Source organism: Metarhizium brunneum, chromosome 2 (assembly GCF_013426205.1).
Source record: "Metarhizium brunneum chromosome 2, complete sequence".
NCBI classification, from domain to species: Eukaryota; Fungi; Ascomycota; class Sordariomycetes; order Hypocreales; family Clavicipitaceae; genus Metarhizium; species Metarhizium brunneum.
The window spans coordinates 5,801,329-5,826,157 of NC_089423.1; the positions used below are offsets into that span (position 1 = coordinate 5,801,329).

The 24,829-nt window shown below is 53.0% G+C and overlaps 7 protein-coding genes across 7 annotated transcripts; 3 read left to right on the forward strand and 4 right to left on the reverse strand.

The window, feature by feature from the left end:
- Nucleotides 1–818: 818 nt before the first annotated feature.
- Nucleotides 819–2,322, forward strand: G6M90_00g047050 (uncharacterized protein; the record flags this gene model as incomplete). Its single annotated transcript, XM_014689341.1, has 2 exons — nt 819–1,146; nt 1,262–2,322. The coding sequence occupies 2 exons, from the start codon at nt 819–821 to the stop codon at nt 2,320–2,322; spliced, it is 1,389 nt and encodes a 462-aa protein (XP_014544827.1).
- A 176-nt stretch (nt 2,323–2,498) lies between these two features.
- On the reverse strand, nt 2,499–4,262 carry G6M90_00g047060 (uncharacterized protein; the record flags this gene model as incomplete). Its single annotated transcript, XM_014689342.1, has 4 exons — nt 2,499–2,880; nt 2,953–3,496; nt 3,559–3,955; nt 4,035–4,262. 4 exons carry the CDS (start codon nt 4,260–4,262, stop codon nt 2,499–2,501), a joined length of 1,551 nt encoding a protein of 516 aa, XP_014544828.1.
- A 2,089-nt stretch (nt 4,263–6,351) lies between these two features.
- G6M90_00g047070 (uncharacterized protein) lies at nt 6,352–10,527 on the forward strand (the record flags this gene model as incomplete). The annotated part of the gene is made up of 2 exons (XM_014689343.1): nt 6,352–8,139; nt 8,191–10,527. The coding sequence occupies 2 exons, from the start codon at nt 6,352–6,354 to the stop codon at nt 10,525–10,527; spliced, it is 4,125 nt and encodes a 1,374-aa protein (XP_014544829.1).
- A 1,721-nt stretch (nt 10,528–12,248) lies between these two features.
- WSC4 (Cell wall integrity and stress response component 4) lies at nt 12,249–13,835 on the reverse strand (the record flags this gene model as incomplete). The annotated part of the gene is made up of 3 exons (XM_014689344.1): nt 12,249–12,776; nt 13,378–13,643; nt 13,703–13,835. The coding sequence occupies 3 exons, from the start codon at nt 13,833–13,835 to the stop codon at nt 12,249–12,251; spliced, it is 927 nt and encodes a 308-aa protein (XP_014544830.1).
- A 6,745-nt stretch (nt 13,836–20,580) lies between these two features.
- Nucleotides 20,581–21,870, forward strand: G6M90_00g047090 (uncharacterized protein; the record flags this gene model as incomplete). The annotated part of the gene is made up of 1 exon (XM_014689345.1): nt 20,581–21,870. One exon carries the CDS (start codon nt 20,581–20,583, stop codon nt 21,868–21,870), a length of 1,290 nt encoding a protein of 429 aa, XP_014544831.1.
- A 196-nt stretch (nt 21,871–22,066) lies between these two features.
- On the reverse strand, nt 22,067–22,405 carry str3_1 (Siderophore iron transporter 3; the record flags this gene model as incomplete). Its single annotated transcript, XM_066130424.1, has 1 exon — nt 22,067–22,405. The coding sequence occupies one exon, from the start codon at nt 22,403–22,405 to the stop codon at nt 22,067–22,069; it is 339 nt and encodes a 112-aa protein (XP_065986431.1).
- A 479-nt stretch (nt 22,406–22,884) lies between these two features.
- On the reverse strand, nt 22,885–24,829 carry ATM1 (Iron-sulfur clusters transporter ATM1; the record flags this gene model as incomplete). Its single annotated transcript, XM_014689346.1, has 2 exons — nt 22,885–22,985; nt 23,041–24,829. The coding sequence occupies 2 exons, from the start codon at nt 24,827–24,829 to the stop codon at nt 22,885–22,887; spliced, it is 1,890 nt and encodes a 629-aa protein (XP_014544832.1).

Below are 24,829 nucleotides of genomic sequence, written 5' to 3' on the forward strand. Positions count from 1 at the left end.
GCGTCCGGCCTTGGCAACGTCCATGTCCCATCGCAGCTGCCTCCTCGGGATAGGGCGATGGAGCCATCCAAGCGTCCAGTTCATTTCGTCTTTTTTTCATCTATGCATCTTTGTGAGAGATCAGAGATGAGAGAGAGGGTCCGGCCCGCTGTCGTCAACCACCGTCACGATTGCGAACTCTATCGCCAACGGGCCGTTTATCTCTTATACTGTATGGACACGGGCCGGCTTGGCATTTGGAGCGGAGCCTTTTAGCCTCGATATACATACGAGATCACGGTGTGCCCTTTCGTGTCTTGTCGTGGCCCGAATCCGCCCTCCTTGTGCGCCCATCCCCAACATCTCCAGCCATGAAACAAGTTCGACACGCGGACCTTTTGCTGTGCAGATCTGGTCAAGTGGCTCACAACATGGTATTCCACTTTTTCCATATCTTCCCCTTGGGCAGCGCGATGAGAGTTCTCGTTGCAACCTTCCTGGATAGTCCATCGGCCAAGGCTCGAATTCTTTCTGCGGTTCGCCGGTTAATTTACCAAGACAAGACGCCGCTGCAGGCCATTGCGGTTCATGGACTTTTTGTCAAAGTAGAGAAGCAAAAGTGCGGAATACCGTCGGGTCTAGTCGATTTGTCTCCGGAGAGTGTAGGCGGACCGAAAGGAGCAGGTTGGAAACTCATGGAGCCTTAAGTACGGCGAGGACGAGGTATAAAGAGTCTGTTGTCGACTCTTCAAGCTAGTGAATTCTTGCTCATATCGTGCTCAAACACTCTCATTGTGGCTTCCACCCCCTTTACTCCATAGTCCATTGGCAGTTTCATCATGAAGGCATCCGCAAGGTCCGTCATCCTTGCCATGCTGGCCAGCACCAGCACGGCGGAGCGTTTTATTGCCCCCAATGCCCAGAGCCTGGCGGCTGTTGACGCCCCCCTGGCCGTTTCCATGGAGGAGATGAAGAGCGTCAAGATTGCAGAGCGGGAGCAGGATATTGCAAAGGGTGTCTTCGACGAAGGCCGCTACAAACTCCAGCTTGCCTCCCCTTGCTCCAATGGCAAAGCCGGCGAGTACTCATGCAAGAGCGTCGATCTAAAGGGTTTCCTGCGCCACGAGGACCTGGGCAGTCAAACTCGTGCCGGCAATGATGTCTGGGGTAAGTTTTTCTCTCGCTTGTCCATCTTGAAAACATGACAATTTCCCTCGCGGGCTACATAGCCCCGATTTGCTTTGTCAGGAACTTGGTTGCTGACCAGCTCTCTCATTGATAGGCTGGACGTCTTCCACCGGCAGAGAGTTTGGTATTGTCGGTCAAACCGACGGATCTGCCTTTGTCGAGATTCTAAAGGACGGCAGCCTCGTCAGCTTGGGACGGCTTCCCACGCAGACCGACAGCTCTACCTGGCGCGACATGAAAGTCATTGGTGACCACGTCTACATCGGCTCCGAGGCTCCCAACCACGGCCTTCAGATCTTTGACCTGACCAAGCTCCTGACGGTCGATCCCAAGAACCCGCCCACCTTTGACGTCAAGAAAGACTTGGCCGCGCACTTTAACGGCTTCGGCAGCAGCCACAACATTGTGGCCCACGAAGAGAACAACATCATTTACGCCGTTGGCACCGCCCGCAACGGCAAATGCAAAGCAGGCCTGTGGATGGTCGACGTGTCTGATCCCAAGAACCCCAAGGACGTTGGGTGTGCCGGTGACGACGGCTACGTTCACGACGCGCAGTGCGTGACGTACAACGGCCCAGACACGGCACACAAGGGCAAGGAGATTTGCTTTGGCTACAACGAAGACACCCTCACCATCTACGATCTTTCCGTCCGCTCGTCTCCCAAGATTCTGTCCCGCACCCCCTACCAGGGCGCCACGTACACTCATCAGGGGTGGACGACGGGCCCTGACCACCGGTACCTGCTGCTCGACGACGAGCTCGACGAGCAGAGGCAAAACGGCGCCGCCGCCGACGGCCGCACCACCACGTACATTGTTGATGCCGCCGACTTGTCCAAGCCCGTCTTTACCGGCTACTACAAGAGTCCCGCCAAGGCCATCGACCACAACCAGTACGTCATCGACGGGCTGTCTTACATGTCCAACTACGCATCCGGCCTGCGTGTCGTCAACGTCACCTCTGTTGCCCAGGACAACACCGGCGCCGGCTTCGAGGAGGTCGCCTTCTTCGACGTGCGCCCCGAGGATGACGCCGTGGGTGGCGAGACAGTCTTCAAGGGTGCCTGGTCCGTCTACCCTTACTTCCAGAGCGGCCATATTCTTGTCAATAGCATTGAGCGAGGCATCTTTTCTGTCAAGCTCACCCTGTAAATACATTAGATAGACATCTCTCATTGCTGTAAGGGAGAAAAGAAATTGAACACCGCGACTATATTTGCGATGCCATGTCTGGTGCTTCCGATGCGCGAGCCACTATTGTTTGTGAAAGCATGCTCAAACTGCCAGAATGGCTGGCGACTCACGCAGCCACCTCCACATCCTTGGACTCAATATACATATACAAAATTGGGATTCTCCTTGTCCGTAATGTCTTGAAACGCCGTGACATTAAGCGTCTCCAAGAGCTGCCCATTCTCCCGCAACACGTCCCGAATCTTTTCTTTGCGGCGATTCTCCCAAATAAACGCATATCTGAAGACGAAAAACAGCAAGAGTTCTACGCAGTTGGCCACGAGGAGGGAGCCGATGCCGAGTCTGTACGACGGTGCTTGGTCCGACTTGTAGAAAAAGGGGCCGGCAATGTTGCCGATGCACGCGCCGAACCAAATCATTCCCGAGACAATCATCTTCTTGGACTGGCCGCCGGTATTCGACGTTATCAGAGACAGCGAAATGACAAACGAGGCCTGATACGAGCCAGTCAGGTAACTAGCCGAGAGTTAGTGCACGGCTACAACGGGTTTTTTTTGTAGTTCGCAGAAGTGGAAAGAAGACACTGACAAGCAAATGAGTCGCCCGACGTAGGCATCCGTCGGCGCGAGCAAGAAGCCCAGCGCACCGGCAATGGTGGGCAGCATGAAGGCGGCGCAAACTACCGTCCTGCTATTCGCGGGCATGTACTTGTTCGCTACGGCGCCGAGGGCAATCCAAACCACAACAAGGGCGCCTTGCGGGATCCCCAAAAGGGCGGTTCGGAACGTGTCGAATCCCAGGCCCTTGATGACGAGCGTTGAAAAGTTGGAGATGCCGCCGTTGGGGATGTTCGCAACGAAGCCGAGGAGCGTGAACAGCCACGTCTTGTAATCCAGGTAGGCCTCCTTGATCTGGGCCCAGTTTACCCGTCGCTGCTCGATGCCTGTTTGGTTGCGCCTGATGCGCGCAATCATCATCAGTTTCTCGTCGTGCGAGAAGCCCCAGATGGTGCGGGGGGAGTTGGGCAGCATGAGACAGAGGACAATGCCCCAGAAGGCGCAGAGGGCGCCGATGATGATGAATTCGTAGCGCCAGGGTGCTAGGGCTCCTTTGATGTGGCCGATTGCGTAGCCTACATGCTTGTTAGCTGTCCGGCTTTCAAGAGCTGCTGGTCAGTATGTTTGTATGGCGTACCGAGCAGACCGCCGCCAGCTACGCCGATACCGTTCCATGCGTACCAGGCCGAGATTCGCGACGGCTGTTCCGCGCGAGTATAGTACATGGACGTGATGAGCATAAAGGCCGGGTCGGCAATGGCCTCAAAGGCACCTGATAGTACGCGAAGGGCAAGCAGGCTGCCAAAGTTGCGTACCACTGCTTGAAGCATCAGGAGAGCTCCCCACATGAAGATGTTGAACGCGAGGTAATGTGCTGGTGGGCTGCGCTGCATGAGAAGGTTGGACGGAATGGCCCAGACCAGCCAGCCAAAGTAGAAGCAACTGCTGAGCCAGGAATACTGGGTGCCTTGGAGGTTGAGGTCTTCTTTGAGGCCGAAGATGGCGGCGTAGGAGAGGGTGGTCTTGTCAACATACTGTTTTCAGGCCGAGACATGTCAGCACGCGGTCTTTTGTTGAAAAGGCCAGATTTTGCGCAACTGCAGGAACACGTACGTAGAAGAAGTAGCAGATGCCCAATAAAGGTAGAATCCTCATGTCCAACTTCCGAACGAGGCGCCTCTCGGCAGCTTTGTCGATAGAGTCATCGCTGGGGTACCGTTCCAAAGCTTCGATGTACAAGCTCGGGTCAGGATGGTTGACGGTTTCTACTTTTGGAAGTTTGAGTTCATGTTGGATATAATCTCCACCCTTGTCGAGCTGGTTACATTTTTCGGCATCCATTGTCTTGGCCCTGCAGCGGTAAATGGTCTCAAGTCGCCTCAGGCGGCATCCGCATGGTATCGACTACCATGAGACCGGCGCGCATTTATACTTCTGCAATGTCCAAGACATCCGTCGGGTAATGAAAAACGACGGGGCCGGCGTCACAGTTCCCGGCCTTGTTCCCGAAACGTGGGGATCCCCAGATTCCCAAGCCACGGGAATCCGGGGTGTGCCACTTGAAAGGCGTAAAGCGGTCTGAACCCCGCTGCTTTTTCGGTATAAGATGACGCGACATCAGATTATTACTGGTGGAAGTTTGCAAAAATCTTTGCTCTTGGTATCGGTAGTTCGAGCCAAGTCTTCCGCGACAAAGCCACTGGTGGCTGGGCCAAGTATACAGCGGGCAAAGTCATCACGTCCAAAGGCAGCTGCTATTTATTGGTTGTGGCGAATTCACGGGCTGATTTCCCAGACGCTATCGATTCCAAACGTGGAGGTGAAATGGCACAGCTGTTTTTCTGTGCGATGTCTTCTGGCATTGTAGCTCGAGGGCGGCATACGCTTGCGACGATATAGACAAGACTAGCACCGTCCGTGAATTTTGTTCGGATTGGGGCATGAGTCAAACTTGGCTTTGAAAATTGCGGCTGGAGTTGATCTTTTCTTACCCTACACGTCGAGTCGTGCTGGGTACGGCCATGGTTGGCTTTCTCATCCATTAAAGTCGGATACGGCCAAAAAAAGTCCTCGCCACTTGTACGTCCGTCAGTATCATGGAGCGCAATGACTTTGCTGCTGCCGGCGCGTAGAATGGTCGGTGATTTTGGTGGAAATGGCAGCAACTTATACCAGTCGAGAACTACAGAAAACCCTAACCCCGGTTACCCGTCAACGAATGTAGGCGGCACCACAGGGCAATTGCCCAGCAATCGTCACAGCGCGTGCCATTTTCGCTGCACGCTGCCAGTCGGCAGAACAGACCGGCCGTCGGAGAGGAGAATGCCGTGTTCTGAGCGGAGTTTGCTGCATGAGCCGTGCATATACGTGCGGGACTGATGACCATCGATGCCCTTTGCCCTCGTGGCCCTGTAGCCGAAGTTGCTTCTGGGCTTCGCTTCCAGCTTTCAATGCGAGGCAGCCATCCCAACCTTTCTATTGGACCCAAGTTTGGGTGGCTTGCAGGTCTTGGCCAGATGATGTGAGATTATTACTTGCTTGTTCCAGCGCCACCGCCCATGTCTCAAATCCATAAAGCTGTTTTCTCTCTTTGATGAAGCTGCTCCGTGTACAGCAGCAACTCAATGTTTGCCGCAAGTTGGCGAGGACAGGCCATATATCACACATACATACATGTATATGGCGCCTGGGATCTAGTCATGTACCTTGGTTTCCAGAAAAGAGGCCACATGGCTGGAACCTTGAACTTGACGTAGCATTCGGCTGGAACCCTCGGAACCCCCAGAAGTTAGAATTTCATGGCCGATAGTGAACCGCTGCGGATTTTTAGCCTTTCGGGTGCAGCCAGACCCGGCCCAAAGTCAATGCCAAGTGTTGCTGAGCTTCTAGCCGAGATTAGCTCTGTCAAAGGGCTCTTCGCCTGAGTCCCCGAAGAAAATCGCAGGGGCGGGTCTTGTTGGCCTGCTATCCTGGTAAGTTATAACGATCCAATCCTGGACCTTCTCATGAGGGGTTTGCAATGACGAAGTGGACCGAGTCTAGCAACAACTCCAGTTTGTCCTTGGCTGTATAATGAGTTGCTTCATAACTACTTCGTATCGTGACCAATGTCATTGACAAAACCTTGTATACCCTTGCTGTACGACGAGGCAACATGTAAATACATGTAGAAACCGACCACACATGTCTCATCACTCTGATCGAGTCGGTCAGTCGTTGTCACACTTCTACTGGGAATGGTGCCGGCGGAGTTTGTTGGCCATTGGGTTCCCAAAACGGAAAATCCGACCGAACTAAAGAATTACTAAAGGCCTTGGGCCTGCCCCGGGACCAATGTGTCTTCGACTTGCCATCTAGCATAGATTGTTTGCTGTTCGATAACAAGTCAACACCGCGCAGACGGCGGCCTCGACGCTGACGGTAGTTGGCCATGGCTACCGCCGGCTCCGACTATCTGCCAGACACCATGTCGACCACGTCTGACGCGGAGAAAGCAGAAAAGCCAGCATCTGTGAATACGGCTTCAATCCATAAGAAAGACGAAATTGGTGTTGATGAGAGACGCTTTTCAGTATCTGGCGCAGGCAACCTGTCTCTTGACGATGTCGCCGCCGTGGACGTTCGGATTCGAGACCTTTCCGTGTCGGTGAACACAGCGCCGTCGTGGCTCGAACCGGCTACATACCAGGACTTATTCGATGCCAAGTTCAACACCACGCCGCGTATCAAGCATCTTCTCGAGTCTGTTGCTGCCGATCTCCAGCCGGGAACGCTAACAGCCATCATCGGCGGAAGTGGTTCTGGAAAGACGACGCTGCTCAACACCATGGCCGAGCGCATCATCAGCCCAAGGCTAAATCAGAAGGGCCATGTGGTGTTTAACAGTCAAATGGGTGTCCATAACATCCGCCACGCCTACGTCATGCAGCAGGACACTCTGCTCCCGACCTTGACTGTGCGAGAGACTCTCCATTATTCTGCGGCGCTCCGGCTTCCCTCGACCACGTCTGCTCAGGACCGACGTCGTGTTGTTGAAGAGGTCATTCGCGAGCTGGGACTGAAGGAATGCGCAAACACCAGAATTGGCAACAGTCAATATCGAGGGTGCTCTGGTGGGGAGAAGAGACGGGTCAGCATTGGTGTGCAACTCCTCGCCAATCCCTCTGTTTTATTCTTGGACGAACCGACGACTGGGCTTGATGCTACGAGCGCCTTTCAACTTGTGCGGACTCTAAAGGCCCTTGCGCAAAAGGGCCGGACAGTCATTACAACCATTCACCAACCTCGCTCCGAGATTTGGAACCTGTTTGACAACTTGGTGGTATTGTCCAAAGGCGGTCCAGTATACGCAGGTCCTATTCTGGACTGTCTTTCCTGGTTCACGAGCCAAGGGTTCCCGTTACCGCCGTTTGTCAACCCGGCCGAGTTTATCATTGACATTGCGGCTGTCGATAACCGGACTCCCGAGCTTGAAGCTGATACTATTGCCAGAGTTCGTGGCCTCAAGGCAGCCTGGGCAGAAGAGAGCGCCCAACGCTACCCGCCACTCCTCCAAGTTGTCGACAACAGGAACCGTAAACAAAGCTCCCTTGCGAAAACCCATGCCAGCTTCCTTCGCCAGCTGCAAGTCTTGACGGACCGTACCCTCAAGGTGACGTACCGTGACCCGTTGGGCATGGCCGCTGCCATAATCGAAGCAGTGCTCATGGGCATTGTCACGGGCTACATTTTCTTCGACCTCGCTCGTGACCAGGCCGGAATTAGATCCAGGGAGGGCGGGCTCTATACGGCGGCCGGTCTGCAGGGATACTTGATACTTCTCTTCGAGGTGTACCGCATGACCATCGACATCCCGATATTCGACAGAGAGTCGTCAGACAATTGTGTCGACGCCTTGCCGTATGTTCTCTCGAGGCGACTGGCCAGACTACCCACGGAGGATCTTCCGGTGCCGTTTCTCTTCTCTGTGCTGGTGTACTTCCTGGCTGGGTTTGAGCGGACAGTGAGCAAGTTCTTTATATTCTTCGCAATCACCCTTGCCAACCACTATGTGTCTGTTTGTTGTGCAATGACCTGCGTCGTGGCAGTCAGACACTTTGCCGGCGCGAGTCTGATTGCCAATCTTGCCTACACGATTCAAAGCATTGCCTGTGGAATGTTTGTTCAGGTGAACACCATACCCGTCTATGTCAGATGGATCAAGTGGACAGCCTACAATGTGAGTCTTGGCCATCGTTGCGTTACCACATTCAGCTAACTGTTGCCACAGTTCTACGCTTTCAGCGCATACGCGGGAAACGAATTCGAGGGCAATTTCTATGACTGCCCCCTCCCAGGGGGTCAATCGAACCCAGCTTGTAACCAGTACAGCGGTGACTATGTGATGGCATCGCTTGGTTTTCCTGGCCACTGGGTAGCTCGCCCCATCATCATTCTCACGTCCTTCATAGTCTTCTTTATCAGCCTATCCGTCTTCGGACTGCACTTCCTAAAAGTCGAAATGACCATTGCCCGCGCACGTTCATCAGACACGGATTTGTCCGCTGGCAAAGAGAAGATGACAGCCCAGTCTATTTCAGAAGTCCGAGCCATCGACCTGCGCCTCGACGACTTTGCCCTGGGCCTCGACAAGAGAAACATACATGGCAAGAAGCTACCCCGAAAGACAATCTTAAATCCGGTCTCAACCACGTTCAAGGCGGGCGTGTTGAACGTCATCATGGGTCCATCGGGAAGTGGGAAGACATCGCTTCTCAACGCCATGGCTCTGCGACTGCGAAACTCGGTCGGAACCAAATACCGGCCGTCTGGAAGATTGACCTTCAACGGCGCCGTGCCTTCCGACTCGGTCATTCGATCCGTCTGTTCCTACGTCTGTCAAGACGATGACGCCCTGCTTCCGTCCCTGACGGTACGCGAGACCTTGCGATTTGCTGCCGGACTCCGGCTCCCTTCTTTTATGAGCACCGAGGAGAAATACCGTCGCGCCGAAGACGTGCTTATGAAAATGGGCCTCAAGGACTGTGCCAACAACGTGATTGGCAGCGACATGATCAAGGGCATTTCCGGCGGTGAAAAGCGTCGTGTCTCCATTGCTGTTCAAGTTCTCACGGATCCTCGAATCTTACTTCTTGACGAGCCAACTTCTGGCTTGGACGCTTTTACCGCAAGTTCCATCATGGAAGTGCTGGAAGGGCTGGCGAACGAGGGGCGGACGCTCATCTTGACTATACATCAAGCTCGATCGGACCTATTCAAACACTTTGGGAACGTGCTTCTTCTTGCAAGAGGAGGGTTCCCGGCATATGCGGGCTCCGCGAAGCAAATGCTGGGATACTTTGGCAGACATGGATACGAGTGCCCCCAGCACACGAACCCAGCAGACTTTGCGCTGGATATGATTACCATAGATCTTCAACAGGATGATCGCGAAGCAGAGAGTCGTGCGCGAGTACAGACTTTGATCGAATGCTGGAGCGCTGGCGGATCGGATGAACTGGACAACACGGTGAACCGGCGGCTATCTGAAATCCAAGAGGCGGACGAGCCAAGCGAGAAGCTGCATGGATTTCCCATTGAGGATGTGAATGGTGAAGAGAAAAAGCCAACGACGAAAGGTATCTTGGCCACCGCAGGAGAGGGCCAAGCATCAAGTGGCTCGCAAGCGCCGCCAACTCGACGGTCTTTCAACAAGGCCAAGGTATCTACGCCTGCGGAATTAGGAGCCCTCGTGCGCAAACGTGCATCAATCTTCATAGCGTTACCACTTCTGCTTGAGCGAGCCGTCATCAACACTCGGAGACAGCCGCGGCTCATCATGGCACGCACCATGCAGGTTGTCGGACTCGCAGCCGTCTTCACGCTCTTCTTTGCACCGGTAGGCAACGATTACTACGCCATTCAAAACCGCATAGGCTTCGTCCAGCAGATTGGAGCATTTTACTTTGTAGGCATGCTGCAAAATGTCGCCGTGTATCCGAATGAACGAGACGTCTTTTACCGCGAGGATGACGACGGCGTGTATAGCGTCGAGGCCTTCCTCGCCTCATACACATTAATCGAAGTCCCCTTCGAAATCATTAGTTGTCTCCTATTTGGCGTCTTGGGCACCTTTGCAATTGGACTTCCGAGAACAGTTACCATGTACTTCGCCTGCGTGTTTGCCTGCTTCGGCGTGGTATCTTGTGGAGAGAGCCTAGGAATCATGTTCAATACCCTTTTCGGACATACAGGCTTCGCAGTCAACATCATGGGTATCTTGCTCTCTGTGGCAAACTCCATGTCCGGCTTGCTTTCCATCAACATGCCGGATTTGTTCAAGGCGGTCAATTACCTGTCCCCCATTCGATACGCGACCCGGTCTGTGGCTCCGTACTCGTTTCGACATATCAAGTTTACATGCAGTAGTGAGCAGCGGCTACCGGGCGGAAGCTGTCCCATCGAGACAGGTGAAGAGGTGCTGGATTTGTACAACTTTAATGTCGACCCGGTTGTCAATGTTGCGTGTATGGCGGCATGTATTGTAGCATATAGGCTCATAGCTTGGGCACTCTTGAAAGTTATGAGGGCACGCTGGGCGGATAGAAGGAGGCGGGAGAAGCATTGAAAAAGCGCAAAGCCGTAGCGATGCTTAGCGGTTCGAAGGGTATTTAGCATTGCTGACAAATTAATTATTAGATGAGAGCAACATAGGAAGGAAGCATTTCTAACACACTGACGATAAGATGCTTAGTTGCCATAAGAAAGATATTTTCATAGTACCAAATCTCACAGTCGATACCATTCCGGCATAGTAAGTCTCTGATGCGGCCATGTCTCCTAATGCCTCAGTTTGCGGTAAGTAAAAATTTGTTTTGTGACCATCAGATGCACACTTGGGACCTTTGGGGTGGAAAAGGGGGTTGGTGTTGTGAATTCAGGCACTATCATCGCCCTCTGAATATCATTCAACAAAGAAAATCCAGCATTTCGCTGGGAGGAAAAAATAATCACTGCTGTCTTACTCAGCTGAGTTGCCATCTCGTGAGCCTCGAATGCCAACATTGCCTGGTGCTCATCCGTTTTTGTCGCTGCTCGCTAACCGTCCGTCAACTGGCTGACAACCGGCAAGACAGTACACATGTCCCCTGGGCCCTGGCGGGGTTATTCACTGCTGCTATGCAATTAAACATTAAGCCCATGGTCGAGGGAAAGAATCATATTCAATGCCCGGAAGCACCTTCTTCTAGGTCCTCCATGCGGAAGGAGGCTACTGACCTCTTGCACCAATCAAGCATTTCTGACTTGAACATCTCGGCGACAACATTGCGAGGTACTGTACCGAGTAGCTGCATTCGGCAGTGGCGTTGGCTGCTCATAATTTATTCATTTGATGCCCAAATTCAATGTATGTATCATCGTATCCTAATCTGCACATTAGGGGCCTCTCGACTTGCACTTACGGCCAGACGCTTTCTCGGGATAGCTCACGAAACGCTTCAGTTTACGCTCCCAGCGACGTTTTGGTGCTGCCAGACATCTACCTACCATCAGCGAAGCAGTCACTGTCTAGCAACTCGAGTAGTAATTGCATATCCTACAAGTGATTTATCATCAATCTGTGACCATAAGGGGGGAGTGATCAGGATGAAAAAAAATGTCCAATTGCTTTCCTATTCCAGTGGCTCTGATGCAATGCGCTGCCAGTATCATAAAACCAAGAAGAAAAATAATATATCCTGGCGTTACCGCACCGAATTTCATAAGAGCTGTTACGCTGTATCCGTATCATAACGCAATGTTGTATGTACAAAACCAAGGCTGCACATGCAGCATGTCCTCATCTGACCTGGAGGCACTCCCGAAAACGGGGGTGTGGTCCATCTCTTCCCGTGGCAGAGGAGAACTGGGCGCAATCAACACCCATTGTGATGAATCCACGACACAAATTCCCGCAGTTGTATCATATCACGTATTCAACATCCTCCGCTGGCCTCCGTCTTGAAACATTTTGCGCAAAATCCACGCCTATGCAGCCGTCGGTCTATTCATCAGTTGCGCAGTTGCGCAGTCAACACCACGAGTCATCCTCATCTGATGCCATAATTTCCGCCCTCAAAAGAACAACAACGCCATCCTGGTATCTTGGAAAATATGCCTATATGCAAATTCCCTCCTCGTGTGAGAAACAGGGCAATTCGATTTTGTTTATGAGGAGCGAAGTAATGTAACATGCTTCGTCACATTCTGTGTCGTCTAAAGTGTCCAAGAAAAAAACAGAGAAAAAAATCCCTCGAGTTATGCCGGATGCTGAAAGCCCGGGTGCAGCATCAATTTCGATTTCCTAATCTATGCGGGGTCGGGATTCGTGGTTCTTAACACCTTCGGTTGCTGGATCCTTCTGGAGTAGTCATGGTCATCGCGCAGTGTGTTGACACTCTCGCGACTGCCGCTGCGTGCGTATAGAGTCTGCTGGAAAGGATCCATACGAGGGTCAATCTGCAAGGTGCTGCTCCTATTGCCGGTACTACCCGGTGAGCCAGGGGCACGCGACATTTCCGGACGGCCGGAGCCCATCATCCCCGACGAGCTACCACGTATGCTTGGGTCGTCTTGATAGTCATTTTCTTGTTGTTGCTTCTTCCGTCGGAGGTAGAAGAATATAATGAGACCGGCCAAAACTAAAATTCCACCAACAACACCAACTACGATTCCAACGATGCCGCCGGTATTCAATCCGCTGTCCTGGACCGAGGCGCCTTGGTTGTCGCCTGCGGTATGTCCAGTTTCTGTAGGTATTATTGTGACCGTCTTGACTGTCCCGTCAGCAGTCAATGTAGATATGGCCGAAGTCGGCTTGGACGTAGCTTCGGTCGACTGGGATGGGGTCAGTATCATCGATTGCGTCGTGGGAGTTCTTAGCGAACTCGAGGTCTAGGGGGTAGGCCGTTAGGGTCAGGAGATATAGTGGGCAAAGGGGGGTGATTGGGCGTGTGGTCAGGGGCATGGAATTTCGATTGGTTGGGGGGGGATGAGGCCCTACAGTGGAAGAAATGCTGCTGCTGCTGCTGCTGCTACTGATACTGCTACTCGACGTCATGGGCGAAGAGCTAGGAGTAGAAGTAGATGATGGTTTACCCTGCCCGGTCTCAGTCACCAATACCATCAAATTGGCCTGAAACAGACACAAATGCGGATTTGCCTTGCCAGAAACGCCAGATGCAATATAACGAGACTTGCAAAGACATGAAAGGACAACAAGCAACACTTGATTAATGGCATGAAGGACTGCGAGAAAGGTGGACAAGGTATTGCAAAAGGTCGCTCGCCGTGGGGTAAATGACAGGGTCATGCAAGGAGAAATGAGTTGGATGACAGAGGGGTGCAGAAAACGGCATGTGAAATTCAATACGGAATAGACGCGGGCGACAGGGAAATACAAGTATGCAGGACAATGAAATGATACTGGGGAACTTACCTCGCTTGTAGTACTAGATCCTGCTCCTTTGGTGCCTGAAGGCTGAGCAATATTGAGGAACACATAGCCGTACACACCAGGACCACCACACTTTTCGTCTGGGTAGCCAGGGCAGCCCAAGCTGCACTTAGACGTTGCGACCTGTGCTGACTTTGCAGGTGTGTAGTTGGAACACCAGCAGCTGTTGGATTGTGTGATGGCATAGACAAAACCCTGTGGTGTGCAGAGATCATGGCAAAGCCCATTTGTCTGGAACACGCTGAGGTCTAGCTCAGGTTAGTTTTGTCATGCCGGCTTCAGGTTGAATGAGGTCAATGAAACGTACTCCTATTCATGTCGGCGGTGTTGAGACTTGCACAAATATCGACGTCAATCGCATCGGCAAGACTAACCAGAGAGGCAGTCATGAGGAGCAGGCGAGCCACGCCGCGGGCGCCTGTCAAGTTGAGAGACGGCATTGTGACACAATTTTGCGACTAAACAACGATAAGAATCTAACTGCTGAAGTTAGCTTCCGAGGCATACATATACGAGGCAGGCGAGCAAAGAATCCCGTGTACTCTACAGACTTTGCATGTGGGCAATGGCCACTCACTTGGACAGTGTACAGATATCACAAGCGAGACAAAGATGTGATGACGAGATCATCACATAGTACGCCAGACGCTAGGATTCTGCTCAGCAGATCGCGGCCATAACAAGACTCAAGACAACACTGAGACTGGAAAGAATCAATTGTTGTGCAGCCGCCAGAGTTCGGGAACAATTGTTCGAATGGCCCCGATCTCAGCCGGTCCGACCGCGTTTGTCCAACCAGGGCGACAAGAATTAGAAATCAGATGATGCAAATAGTTCCAGTTGATGCACCTTGGAAACAACGGGCGCGTCGTTGAGTGACCGGCTCAGTCGAGTAAACGATGCCAACGGTATTTTTTTCTCGTCTCAGGGAGCCAAATGCGTTCGGTTCGAAGAGAGTGAAGGAAGCCGGTGCAAAAACAAGAGTCCGTGGCAATGCGTTAGATGTATTCGGGGGGGCAAGAAAGCGAGTGGAAGAGTTGAGACAGCGAGAGTAAGAGAAGTGCCAAAGAAGGCAAAAAGCAAGCAAGAGCAAAAGCAGCAACAACCCAAAAGCAGTCCAAGCTTGGGAACGCAGGCTAAAAGGGCTCGACAACCACGACGATGGTATTCGAAGGTATTAGTTCGGGGTCGAGGTCATGTGCATGTGTCCGGCTTGTTTAAGTCGTCTTCGTCGTCTTCGTCTTGGACGGAAACGTGCAGTTGCTCTGGTTTGGTTGTGGACAAAGACGACACATGTGTGAATGAGCGACTGAACTAGTGTCTCGTTCAGGCGTCCGGTCGCGGTTCACGCCAGGAATGCTGAATGTCGCAAACAGGGAGGGGGGAGTGGCTCAAATGTTGACCGAGGGACACGGCAATCAAAGCAGAGGGAAATTACAATCCTAGTCCCGAGCCAGCCAGATGCAATTGGAAGCAAGAAATGCAACCTGGTGATAGAGAGGGGAAGAGGTTTGAAAAGGCGAGCGAGGCTGATGGCCAGAGGAGATGCAGGTAGAAGTGCAAGTGGAGTGGTAGAGGGTCGATGGTGCAGGCATCAAGGCCAAGAGGGCAAGACCATGATGGGCAAGTCGGCACAGTCCATCGAGCATGGGCATGGGTTCTCGAGTGACGGCGATTTGGGGTGTGAGTGCTAATACTTGAGACTTGGGCAACTGGACGGAGGGTGTGCGGGCATCTGGAAAGACGATGGACAGCTACGATCAAGGAACTAGTCTTGCGGACTGGACATGGAGGACAGGACAGCTCAGCTTCCCTCCAGTGACAAAGGCGGCAACCACGACCGACATTGAGTGTTTTAGGAAGGCATGGGCGTGTATCCAGCCAGCACCAACTGCACATGCACATGTTGCTCGAAACAATTTGCCTCCGCCGAAAGCAAACACCTCGCCTCTAAACCAGCCAAAGCAGCCAAAGCACATCGGCGTAACGAGCCTGATAAGCGTGACGAGCGCGATGACGGATGCACAGGCAGAGCGACGATTGCCATCAATTCATTTGTATCCACAGTTATCCAGCACCCGGCGGGGACGAAACGGAGACCTGACCGGGACTCGACCAGGGAATGATCCAAGGTCAAGCGCTGATTGTCCAACACGAAATGCACCATGTGGTGGGGAGAAGCCAATGAATTACGCATCGACATCACCATTGCCAAGTCTGCTGGTAAGCAGTACTCCGTAGTATAAATGCAATGCAATTGCCTTTTGGAGATGCTCATTATCTCCAACTCCGAACTCCGGAAGGCATATGAAAACAATCAGGACTTTCTCGAGCGGCGACATGTCTCGAGCCATCAGATTGATTTCCCGTGCCAAGATACAACGAATGCGTATCCGAACGTGGCTTGTGATACGACTCTCGTACAGAATCCAACAAGAACATACTCCGAATCCTAGGCCGGGTGTTGCTCCATGACGGGTTAATCAATCTATTGTATGATGATGGGTCTGGATCTCACTCAATCAAAGTTTCGTTTGATAAATATTCGGGCACTTTGAGACATGCTTACCACGCCTCAACATCAATCGTTTGACACCGAGACCGAGTGCCTTATCAATTCTTTTTGCAAGGCTTATGTGGCATTGTCTTGTGCCTCCCCCGGCCAAAAATGGGAGACATGGCGACAAGTCATTCTGGCTGGCCCGTATCATGATGATGAAGGAAGGCTGCTTTGCTCTAGCTATATCGTGCTCATGATGAGCCTTGATTTTACAAGCCTTGGCAGCAGCTTTATTCCGTGCCTATCCCTTGAGATCTTCGATTAGAATCTGTTCAGCCACCTCATTCAAAACGAAATCAACAAAAAAAATCATATACATACATACATACCTATCGACGGAGTGCTAGCTTCCGGCATCGTCATAGCTGTCCCACGTTCCCACACCAACCACACTCAAAGCCAACGCGAAGAACGGCATGGATGGGTAGCAGCACTATCGACGTGGGTACCCAAGCTTGGAACCAGCCAGCAAACAAGGACGCAGGCTGACAGGGTCAGGCTAGTGTGAGCGAAGCTGCGCAGTGCTACCAGGGCTCTTTGAAGGCAGATGGCTGTTTGAAGGGCGAGGATTGGCGACAACAGTCTAGTAGTCTGCGTTAGGGCGTCGCGGACCCCTGGCGACCTAAAGTAAAGAGGTCTTGGTTGACGGTTGAGAGGTGGAGGGCATGGCGTCACCCGCAGCCGACAAAGAGGAGGCAGAAACAGAAAAAGCAAACAATACATACATAAAGAAAAGCACGGGCTGGGACGGGATTATCGCCAACCATTGCTGCTTCATCACGTTTGAGGAAAACTCAGTCCACTCGGCTGACTAAGTATTCGTACAGCGCAGAATCAACGTTGACACAGTCACAGATGGAATTGCGGTATGCAGTATGCGGTATGCAATGCATATGCACTTGGGGGGCGATGAGAGCAGTGAGAGCGTTGATTGATTGATCGTGGCTATGATCCTGCAAACGCCGATCTTGGCTGCGCTTCGGTCACGTACGCTGGAGAGAAACAAGCATACATACATGAAGTGAGGAGGCGCCCGATACAACGGTTGACTCTTGCTACATGTGAGTGTTGGCTAGCTGGCTGACTAGCCATTGATTTGTAACCTCTGTTGCTCTCTTCTGCGATAATGGCCCTTTGCAGCTCTCTGCATCAATTTCCCCAATCTTCACATGGGCGTTTGTTGAACTTTTGTTCAACACACCGAAATCACAGAGTTACATGGCCAAAGGTCTCAGGGGCCGCCCGTCCAAGGCGCTCTGCACTCTGTATTGTTTGGGGGTTTGTCTTCGATGCTGCAGCCGCAGCCAAACGTGTGCCAGAGACATGGTCGAACCCTACATCTAGGCTATCGTGGCGTTGTCTCTGCATGTCATGTTGCAAATCCGTCGGCAGATAAGAAAATTCCAGGACCCTCGCAGAAACACCAGGCACCATCGGAGTCCGGAAACGCTTCTGTCCTTTAATGAATCGGCACAGGGAGAACAGACACGATTGAAAACAGAGCCGAAATTGGGATTCGCGCACGTCCCCCAACACCAACATCTATCCACTTGCCACTTTCCACAGAAGTGCATTTATTGACGCCACAAATCGGCGTTGGTGCCGTGCCGAGGTGCCTGGCGCATAAGTGGATTGACGGACGGAAATAGATTGTTTACAAGACGGCGTGTATCTGTCCTTAGTAATATTGAACCAGCCTCCAGGCTCATGGCCGCTTTCGTGGCGCGCACATGCTGTTCCCCTTTGTGGTTGAGAACGGCACTGGAATGCCGGAGTTGAGAGCGGTAATTATCACGTCACTCCTCATCGGCGGAGCTTACGTTTGTTTGGCCAGAACCTCGTCGACTTTTTGAACTGTCGACGCCGCATTTGTTGCTTGACGTGTGGCTTTTTGTCGAATGTGCGAATGGTGTCGGGCTGCAGGAATACGAGGCCGTCCCGAGTTTTGAAGGCGGCAAGAATCACGCGCTGCGGCGACGCAACCCAATCTCTTTTTCTAGATGGCTTTTGGGTGTAAAGAGGCTCCCACTCTACGGAGTATGTATGGGCTGGATGGTGCCTTGCCTTGGGTGAAGGTTGTTGGTTAATGGCATCCAGCTAAAGTTTGGGGCCGGGACCACAGATCTGGACGTTCATGTCCCTCTCTCTATCCTGGCCTCTTCCTGATTCCAGACCCGTGCGCGAGCTAGCGGCATCTGTAATTAGTGGTAACTTACTCTGTACAGAACAAGAAGCCCTCTTCATCGTCGACTTCCTCCCCGTTGACCAAAACACCCTTACCCATGATAGCAAAGATGGGCAGGGGGCAGCCGAACCTTGGCCAGCTGGTTCTCTGACAATGGTTCTCCATCTCCAGCCCGTCTGTTCTCGTCGACCACGCGGATGGGGCGCTAAGACGATTGGTTTCTCATTCACCCACTGCAGGGTTCATCCTGGTTCGTCTCCTGTTGGAAAGAAATAGACAGCGTCTATGTATGTACTCGACGGGCGGGTTTTCGATATGGACCAACAAGGTGTGAGTTGAGTGGAAGTGGGCAACAAAGCTTAATTAAGAATGTACTAGTACTACTATTCACAGCAACTCCAGCACTGTTGTGTTTGTTTCATGGAGAAGTTATGGAAGCGCGGGAGTTTACGGTTCGCCGGTTTGATATGCTCGGATAGGAAGATGTGGTGTTGTAGAAGACCAATGTCTATATTCGCGCGCACACACCCCAGCATACAATACTCTGGCATCTTTGAAGAAACTACTTGTGCCTCGAGGACGATTGGTACTCATATTGGTCCAGCCCCGATTCCGACTGCCGAGCCGCATCACAGCGCATGAACAACAGCATGCAGCGCAGACTCTCTGCACCTCTTCCCTGTAACTTGGACGTGCCTACACAACACAATGTCACACGGCTGCGCATACGAGTATCACACGGACAGTCTTTGCACCAAAGGTGGAGGTAACACGAACACGGCCGTCGTTGCGTATGGAAGCGCGACGCAGCAATCTTGGCACTAGGCATGGACGTCTGTATGATGTCGATATGTATGTTTGTACGTATGGTATTGGCCCAGCAAGAGCAAGGACAAGCTTACTCATGGCGATGGAGTGAAGACACCGGATTTTTCGGATCGAGGCCTGCGGCAATGCGCAAATTCAGACTCAACATGACACGATGCAAGTCAATGTCTCCCGATGGAGGATATCGGGACACAGAAAACTCCACATGGTGTCACGTAGTGTCACGTAGTGTTATCATGGAATGTCGTAAGGGTATGATCCCGCCTGCTCTGCTTCAGTGGTGGCAAGGCAAACGGGATGCAACCCAGCAGCTTTTGACACTCGCGAATCTCGTGCGATGCAGATGAGATGCTGCGGCGGATGGCGGTGTGTTACCGATGGGCACGTGCAAATATAGAAGGACTGTCGAGAGACTAGACGGAGAGAAGTTGGGCACGCAGCGCGTTAGTTATTGGGTAACCTCGGTTCATCCCCCGTGGTTGGTGTTTTTCGTTTTTGAGCCAGGAGCCTTGGTTGATCCAGAATCGAGAAACGTCGTACGGGGGTGCATTACTAGGGTGCATTGTACTAGTAGTCATTGTTTCTGTCCCAAAGGATCGCGGGATTCGGATCGAGCGGCCATTTGCATAAAGGCAACTCGGGAGGTTATCTTGAAAAAGAGTGCAAAGTACCGGAGTTGGAATTGAGATTGAGTTTCTTTGAGAGAGCCTTGCGGCGAAACTCGTGTGAGACTAGCAAAGCTTAGGTTTGCTGATGGATGCACTCTGCGGATGAAGTGTGCCGGGGAGGGGGGCATCTACAATAAAAAATTAAATACTAAGTGAAATAAATTGAAAATGAGAGAAATGAGATGATAGGGCGTAGACGAGGTGTGCAGAACATACATGTGTCGGTGGCAGGGAACAATGCTTGGTATATAACCGGGCAAGGGTATTATCTGGCCATCAGACCAGGTTATACTTTACATTAAGTACCATGGTGCTGTGGTGTCGCTGGTCTGTGTATTTTAATCGACAGGCCAATGTCTCATGCCAGACTGTAATAACCATTGGTTAGATGATTGGTTGACTGATGGTATATAAGTACATAGAGCAGAAGCCGTGTTTAAATTCGAGTGAAGCTGCTGTAGTGGCCCGTCTTCAATAATTATCCTCGGTAGAGGCCTTGAGTCAGTTTTTACTCTAGATGTTGCTATGTAGTTGCAATAGATTTATATCATCTTGGTGAATTTCTTTTTCTTGTCGTGTTTGTCTATCTGGTCGGTCAGCTGCACCTTGCTTCAAAAAGTTTATGTGAGGACATCGACAGCAACTCCGCAAACATTGGCTATTTATGCTCTGTTGTAAAGAAAAAAAGAAAACTCCCACCAGAAACATCACATCAAGAATAGCACCCAGTAAATATACCAGAATTTATTTCTCAAACAATCCACCCCTTAAATCATGTCAAACAAGAGACATTAGACCGTCTCGCATCGACTCAAATCCATGCACCACCACCCATCATCGTCCCACTTCCGCACCCTCAACCTCAACCTCAACCTCAACCCCATCTTCAACCTCAGCAGCAGCACCTCGTCGCAGCACCAGCGGCGCCGCCACGCCGTGAAGCCATGAAGATCATCCTCCACTCCCACTTCCCAGCCGGCCACACGTACCCCATGCAAGCCGTCGCCCAGGCCCTCGTCGCCCACGGCCACACCGTCCTCTGGCTAAGCAACCCGGACAACGAAGCCCGCGTGCTCGCATCAGGCGCCAACTTCATCCCAACCAAGGCCATTGCCGCCCTCGACTCTCCTCTCATCAAAGCCCACAAAACGGGCCTGTTCGACCAACCCCGGAGCGGCCTCGACCGCCGTCTTCTCGCCCAGGTAGCCGACTACCGCGCCGCGCTGGCCGCCCTCGACGCAGACGTGCTGCTGGTAGACGTCCTCCCCCAGGGAGCGCGGGCGCTCTGCCAACTCGGCGAAATACCCACATACGCAACGCTGGGGGTCATCCCGCTGTACACGTCCGCGCTGGATGCCCCGTTGGCGGCTTCGGGCGCCGCGCCCCCGGCCTCCTGGGCCCGGTGGCTCACCAACGCCGCGAGCCAGCTTGCCGGCCGCTTTGTACAAGCACCGCTGTTCCTGCGCCCTGCTACGAACCGGCAGAGGCGGGCGCTCGGGCTGCCCGGTCTCCGTCTCGGCGAGCCGCTGGAGGAGTCGGCGTACAGCCCGCACTTGCACGTCCAGGCGTCGTCTTTGGAGCTCGAATTCAACCAGCTGCCAAACACGGCTGCTCACCGGAAACACACCGTGTTTGTGGGACCGCTGGTCACGCAGACGGGCACCGAGCTGTCGAGGCTGCCGTCGTGGTGGTCCGGCTTGTCAAGCCAGAACAAGACCATCGTAGGCATAACGCAGGGGACTCTGGCTATGGACCCGGCTTCGCTTGTTATCCCGTCCATCGAGGCGCTCCAGCATGACGATGGCCTCGCTCTCGTCGTGGTATCGCCTTATGAGGCGGAGATCCGGTCGAGAACGAGGCGGACCGAGAATGTCTACCACGCGGCGTGGCTGCCGTATGACCTTCTCCTCCCGCGGCTGGCGCTGCTCATCACCAACGGCGGGTACGGGAGTATCACGCAGGCATTGTCCCACGGGGTGCCGTTGCTGTGTGCCGGTCAGTCGGAGGACAAGAGGGACACCGCGGCAAGAGTGGCCTATTCAGGGCTCGGCATTGACCTCAAGACCGATAGCCCGGATGTGGAGAGTGTCAGACAAGCCGCTTATGCGATATTGGGGGATGAGGGCTACAGATCCCGCGCGAGGGAGATGGGGGATGAGCTTAGTAGGCTAGGGGGCGCAGATGCCGCAGTTGAAGCGCTGGAAGAGCTGGTTCGGAATAATACTGCGTCGTGAATCCTGATTTGAAATGGAGGACTAATATAGATACACACGACAGCACCCGGCGCTGGTGTTCTTCCAATTTTGGGATGCTGGCTCGTGGCCTCGACTCCTTGGGTTGTTTATTTTCCCGGCCTAGAACTTTATGAAGGTGTTCTTCGTACTCTGCGCGGGCTCCCACTCCGTTTCATCCTCCTTGGTGGGCAGACTATCAATGCCAACAGGCGCGGGAAATGGCAATGGCAACGTCCTGATGAGGCCCGGCGGCCTGAGGAGCGACGCGGGATCCCACCACGGAAAAGGCACCGCCGGCCCCGACCATGACCATGGAGATGACCATTGAGGTCGTGTTGTTCGTTTGCGCGACGGCCGTCGAGGGGGGGATCCCCACGCCGATGATTTTCAGACAAAGACCAAAAAGCCGGAGGGCTTTGTAGCAGTGCGTCCAGATGCAGAGTGCGAGCGTGAGTGTGTGGCCGTAGTACACCCAATCTTGATCGCTGCACGGCTTCGCTGCGAGCACGTACGAGGTCCAGTACAGATCGCGCATTTGGCCAGCCACTAATTGACCATTGATATACCATCAGCGAATGTATTCCGATGAGGACCGCCGCCGATGCCAAGGTGCCCGTAGTTTGGATTGCTAGCGCAAGCACCGAGGCCCTTTGTATCTATCAATGATTGGGATAGTATACCGGGTTGTGGCCGATGCATTCCCGACGGAAGCAGCCTCGTGTTTACGCTTCCTGCTCCATCGCACTATTGGCGTTTTCCACGTCTTGCGCATGCTATTTATTGCCTGAGTTTGTGCCAACCCAGAATGGGGGGCTGGTGGTGACCGCACGGCAGCCAGTATGAGGGCTCAACATACTCAAGTTGCTTCCGGGTACAAAACTCGGAGGGCTTTCAAGATGGTGTGGCATGTGCCTGCCAGAGTAGATATCCAGACACGGAGACGCTGGTTTCTGTGTGGAAGCTTGTAGTGTTGGTGTAAATGCACATTACATTTGGTTGGTATATTGGCTACATCTATTTCCGAGTCGAAGACTGTTTCAGCGCCGCCACCTGCTCTCTCTGTTCCTTGGTCTCCTCAACTTCACTACCGTCCTCATTGAACAACATTTCTTGTGCTGCAACTAGTTAGCGTCAAATCTTCACTCATCGAGGAGGCTTTCCAAAACTCACCGCTCCACAGCTCCGAGTATACTCCAGCACGGTCAATCAGCTCCCTATGCGTCCCCATCTCCGCCACCTTCCCATCCTTCAGCACGATAATCAAATCCGAGTCAAAGATTGTGCGTAGCCGATGTGCAACAAAGACGCTTGTACGGCCCTTTTCTCGCAGAATTCCGTTGATATTAATCATGAGCGCCTGCTCCGTATGCGTATCCAGCGCGCTTGTAGCCTCGTCAAAGAAGAGAAGCGGCGGATCCTTGAGCAGCAGCCGGCTCATGGCCAGACGCTGCTTCTCACCGCCTGAGATCATCATGCCTCGCTCGCCGACTTTGGTGCTATATCCATCAGGGAACTTTTCGATAATGTCATGGATGCGAGCCCGTTTAGCCGCCGCGACCACTTCTTCGTGGGAGGCATCAATGGAGCCGTAGCGGATATTGTGCTCGACAGTGTCGTTGAACAGTGGTGTGTCCTGGGGCACGACACCAATTGACTTGCGGAGAGAGTCGAGCTTTACGTCGCGGATATCCTGGTCGTCGATTAGGATCCGACCGTCCTGGACGTCGTAAGAGCGAAAGAGGAGGCGGAGGAGGGTGGATTTGCCGCAGCCGCTGGGTCCGACGACGGCTACTTTTTTCCCGGCGGGAATGGTAACAGACAGGTTCTTCAGGATGGGGCGGTCGGGGTGGTATCCGAATGTCACGTCCTGGAACTTGATTTCTCCTCCGCGCGCTAGGACGAGGTCCTTGGCATCAGGCTTCTCGGCAATACTGACATTGACCTTTTGAAGGTTGAAAAGGGTCTCCATGTCAAGCAGCGACTGGCGCAGCTCTCTGTACACAGATCCCAGAAAGTTGAGCGGCACAGAAAGCTGAAAGACGAGCTGGTTCACCATTACGAGATCGCCCACCGTCAACGAACCGCTGGCCACTCCATCCGCAGCGAAGTACATCATGGCAGTCAAGGCCGACGAGAAGATGATATTCTGCCCGCTGTTGAGAAAGGCCAGCGATGTAGCCACCTTGATGGAGCTCTTCTCATACTCCCCGAGGGCCTTGTCATAACGCGCCACCTCGAACTTCTCATTGTTGAAATACTTGACAGCCTCGTAGTTGATCAACGAATCCACAGCCACGGTGGAGGCTTTGTTGTCCGCAGCGTTCGCCTGCCTTCGGAACTTTGTCCTCCAAGCCGTGGTCCAGATTGTGAAGGCAGTGTAGCCCACCATGGTCAATGCCGTAATAGCAGCAAACTTTGCGCCGTACTGCCATGTGAGAATACCGCAGACTAGGCTGATTTCCAAGGCGGTGGGTATAAGGTGGAACACCATGCTCGTCAGCAAAAAGCTGATGCCCTTGGTGCCTCTATCGATGGCTCGCGTTAGGCCACCGGTTTGTTTGGAGAGGTGAAAGCTCAGATCCAGCCGGAGCAAGTGATCAAACACATTGCGCGCAACGCTCCGGATGGCCTTTTGCGCAACAGACGCAAATACCGCATTTCTGACCTCTTGGAAGACTGTGGCCCCTATTCTCGCAGCGCCATAGGCGACGATCATGCTTCCTGCGACGGCGGCAGCGGTGCCACCGACAGCCGCGAAATCAATGTTCATGGAGTCGACAATGCTCTTGAAGTAGAAGGGCACCTGGACGTTCAACAACTTGGCCCCAATGAGCAGCGATACCGCCAGTCCCACGCGGATCTTTGTGCCGAAGCTGTCCTTTGGCCAGAGGTAGCGCGACATTTCCTTCATAATGGCCCAGTCAGCCTTGCGCTGCTCCGTCGCCGACTTGTCGGCCAT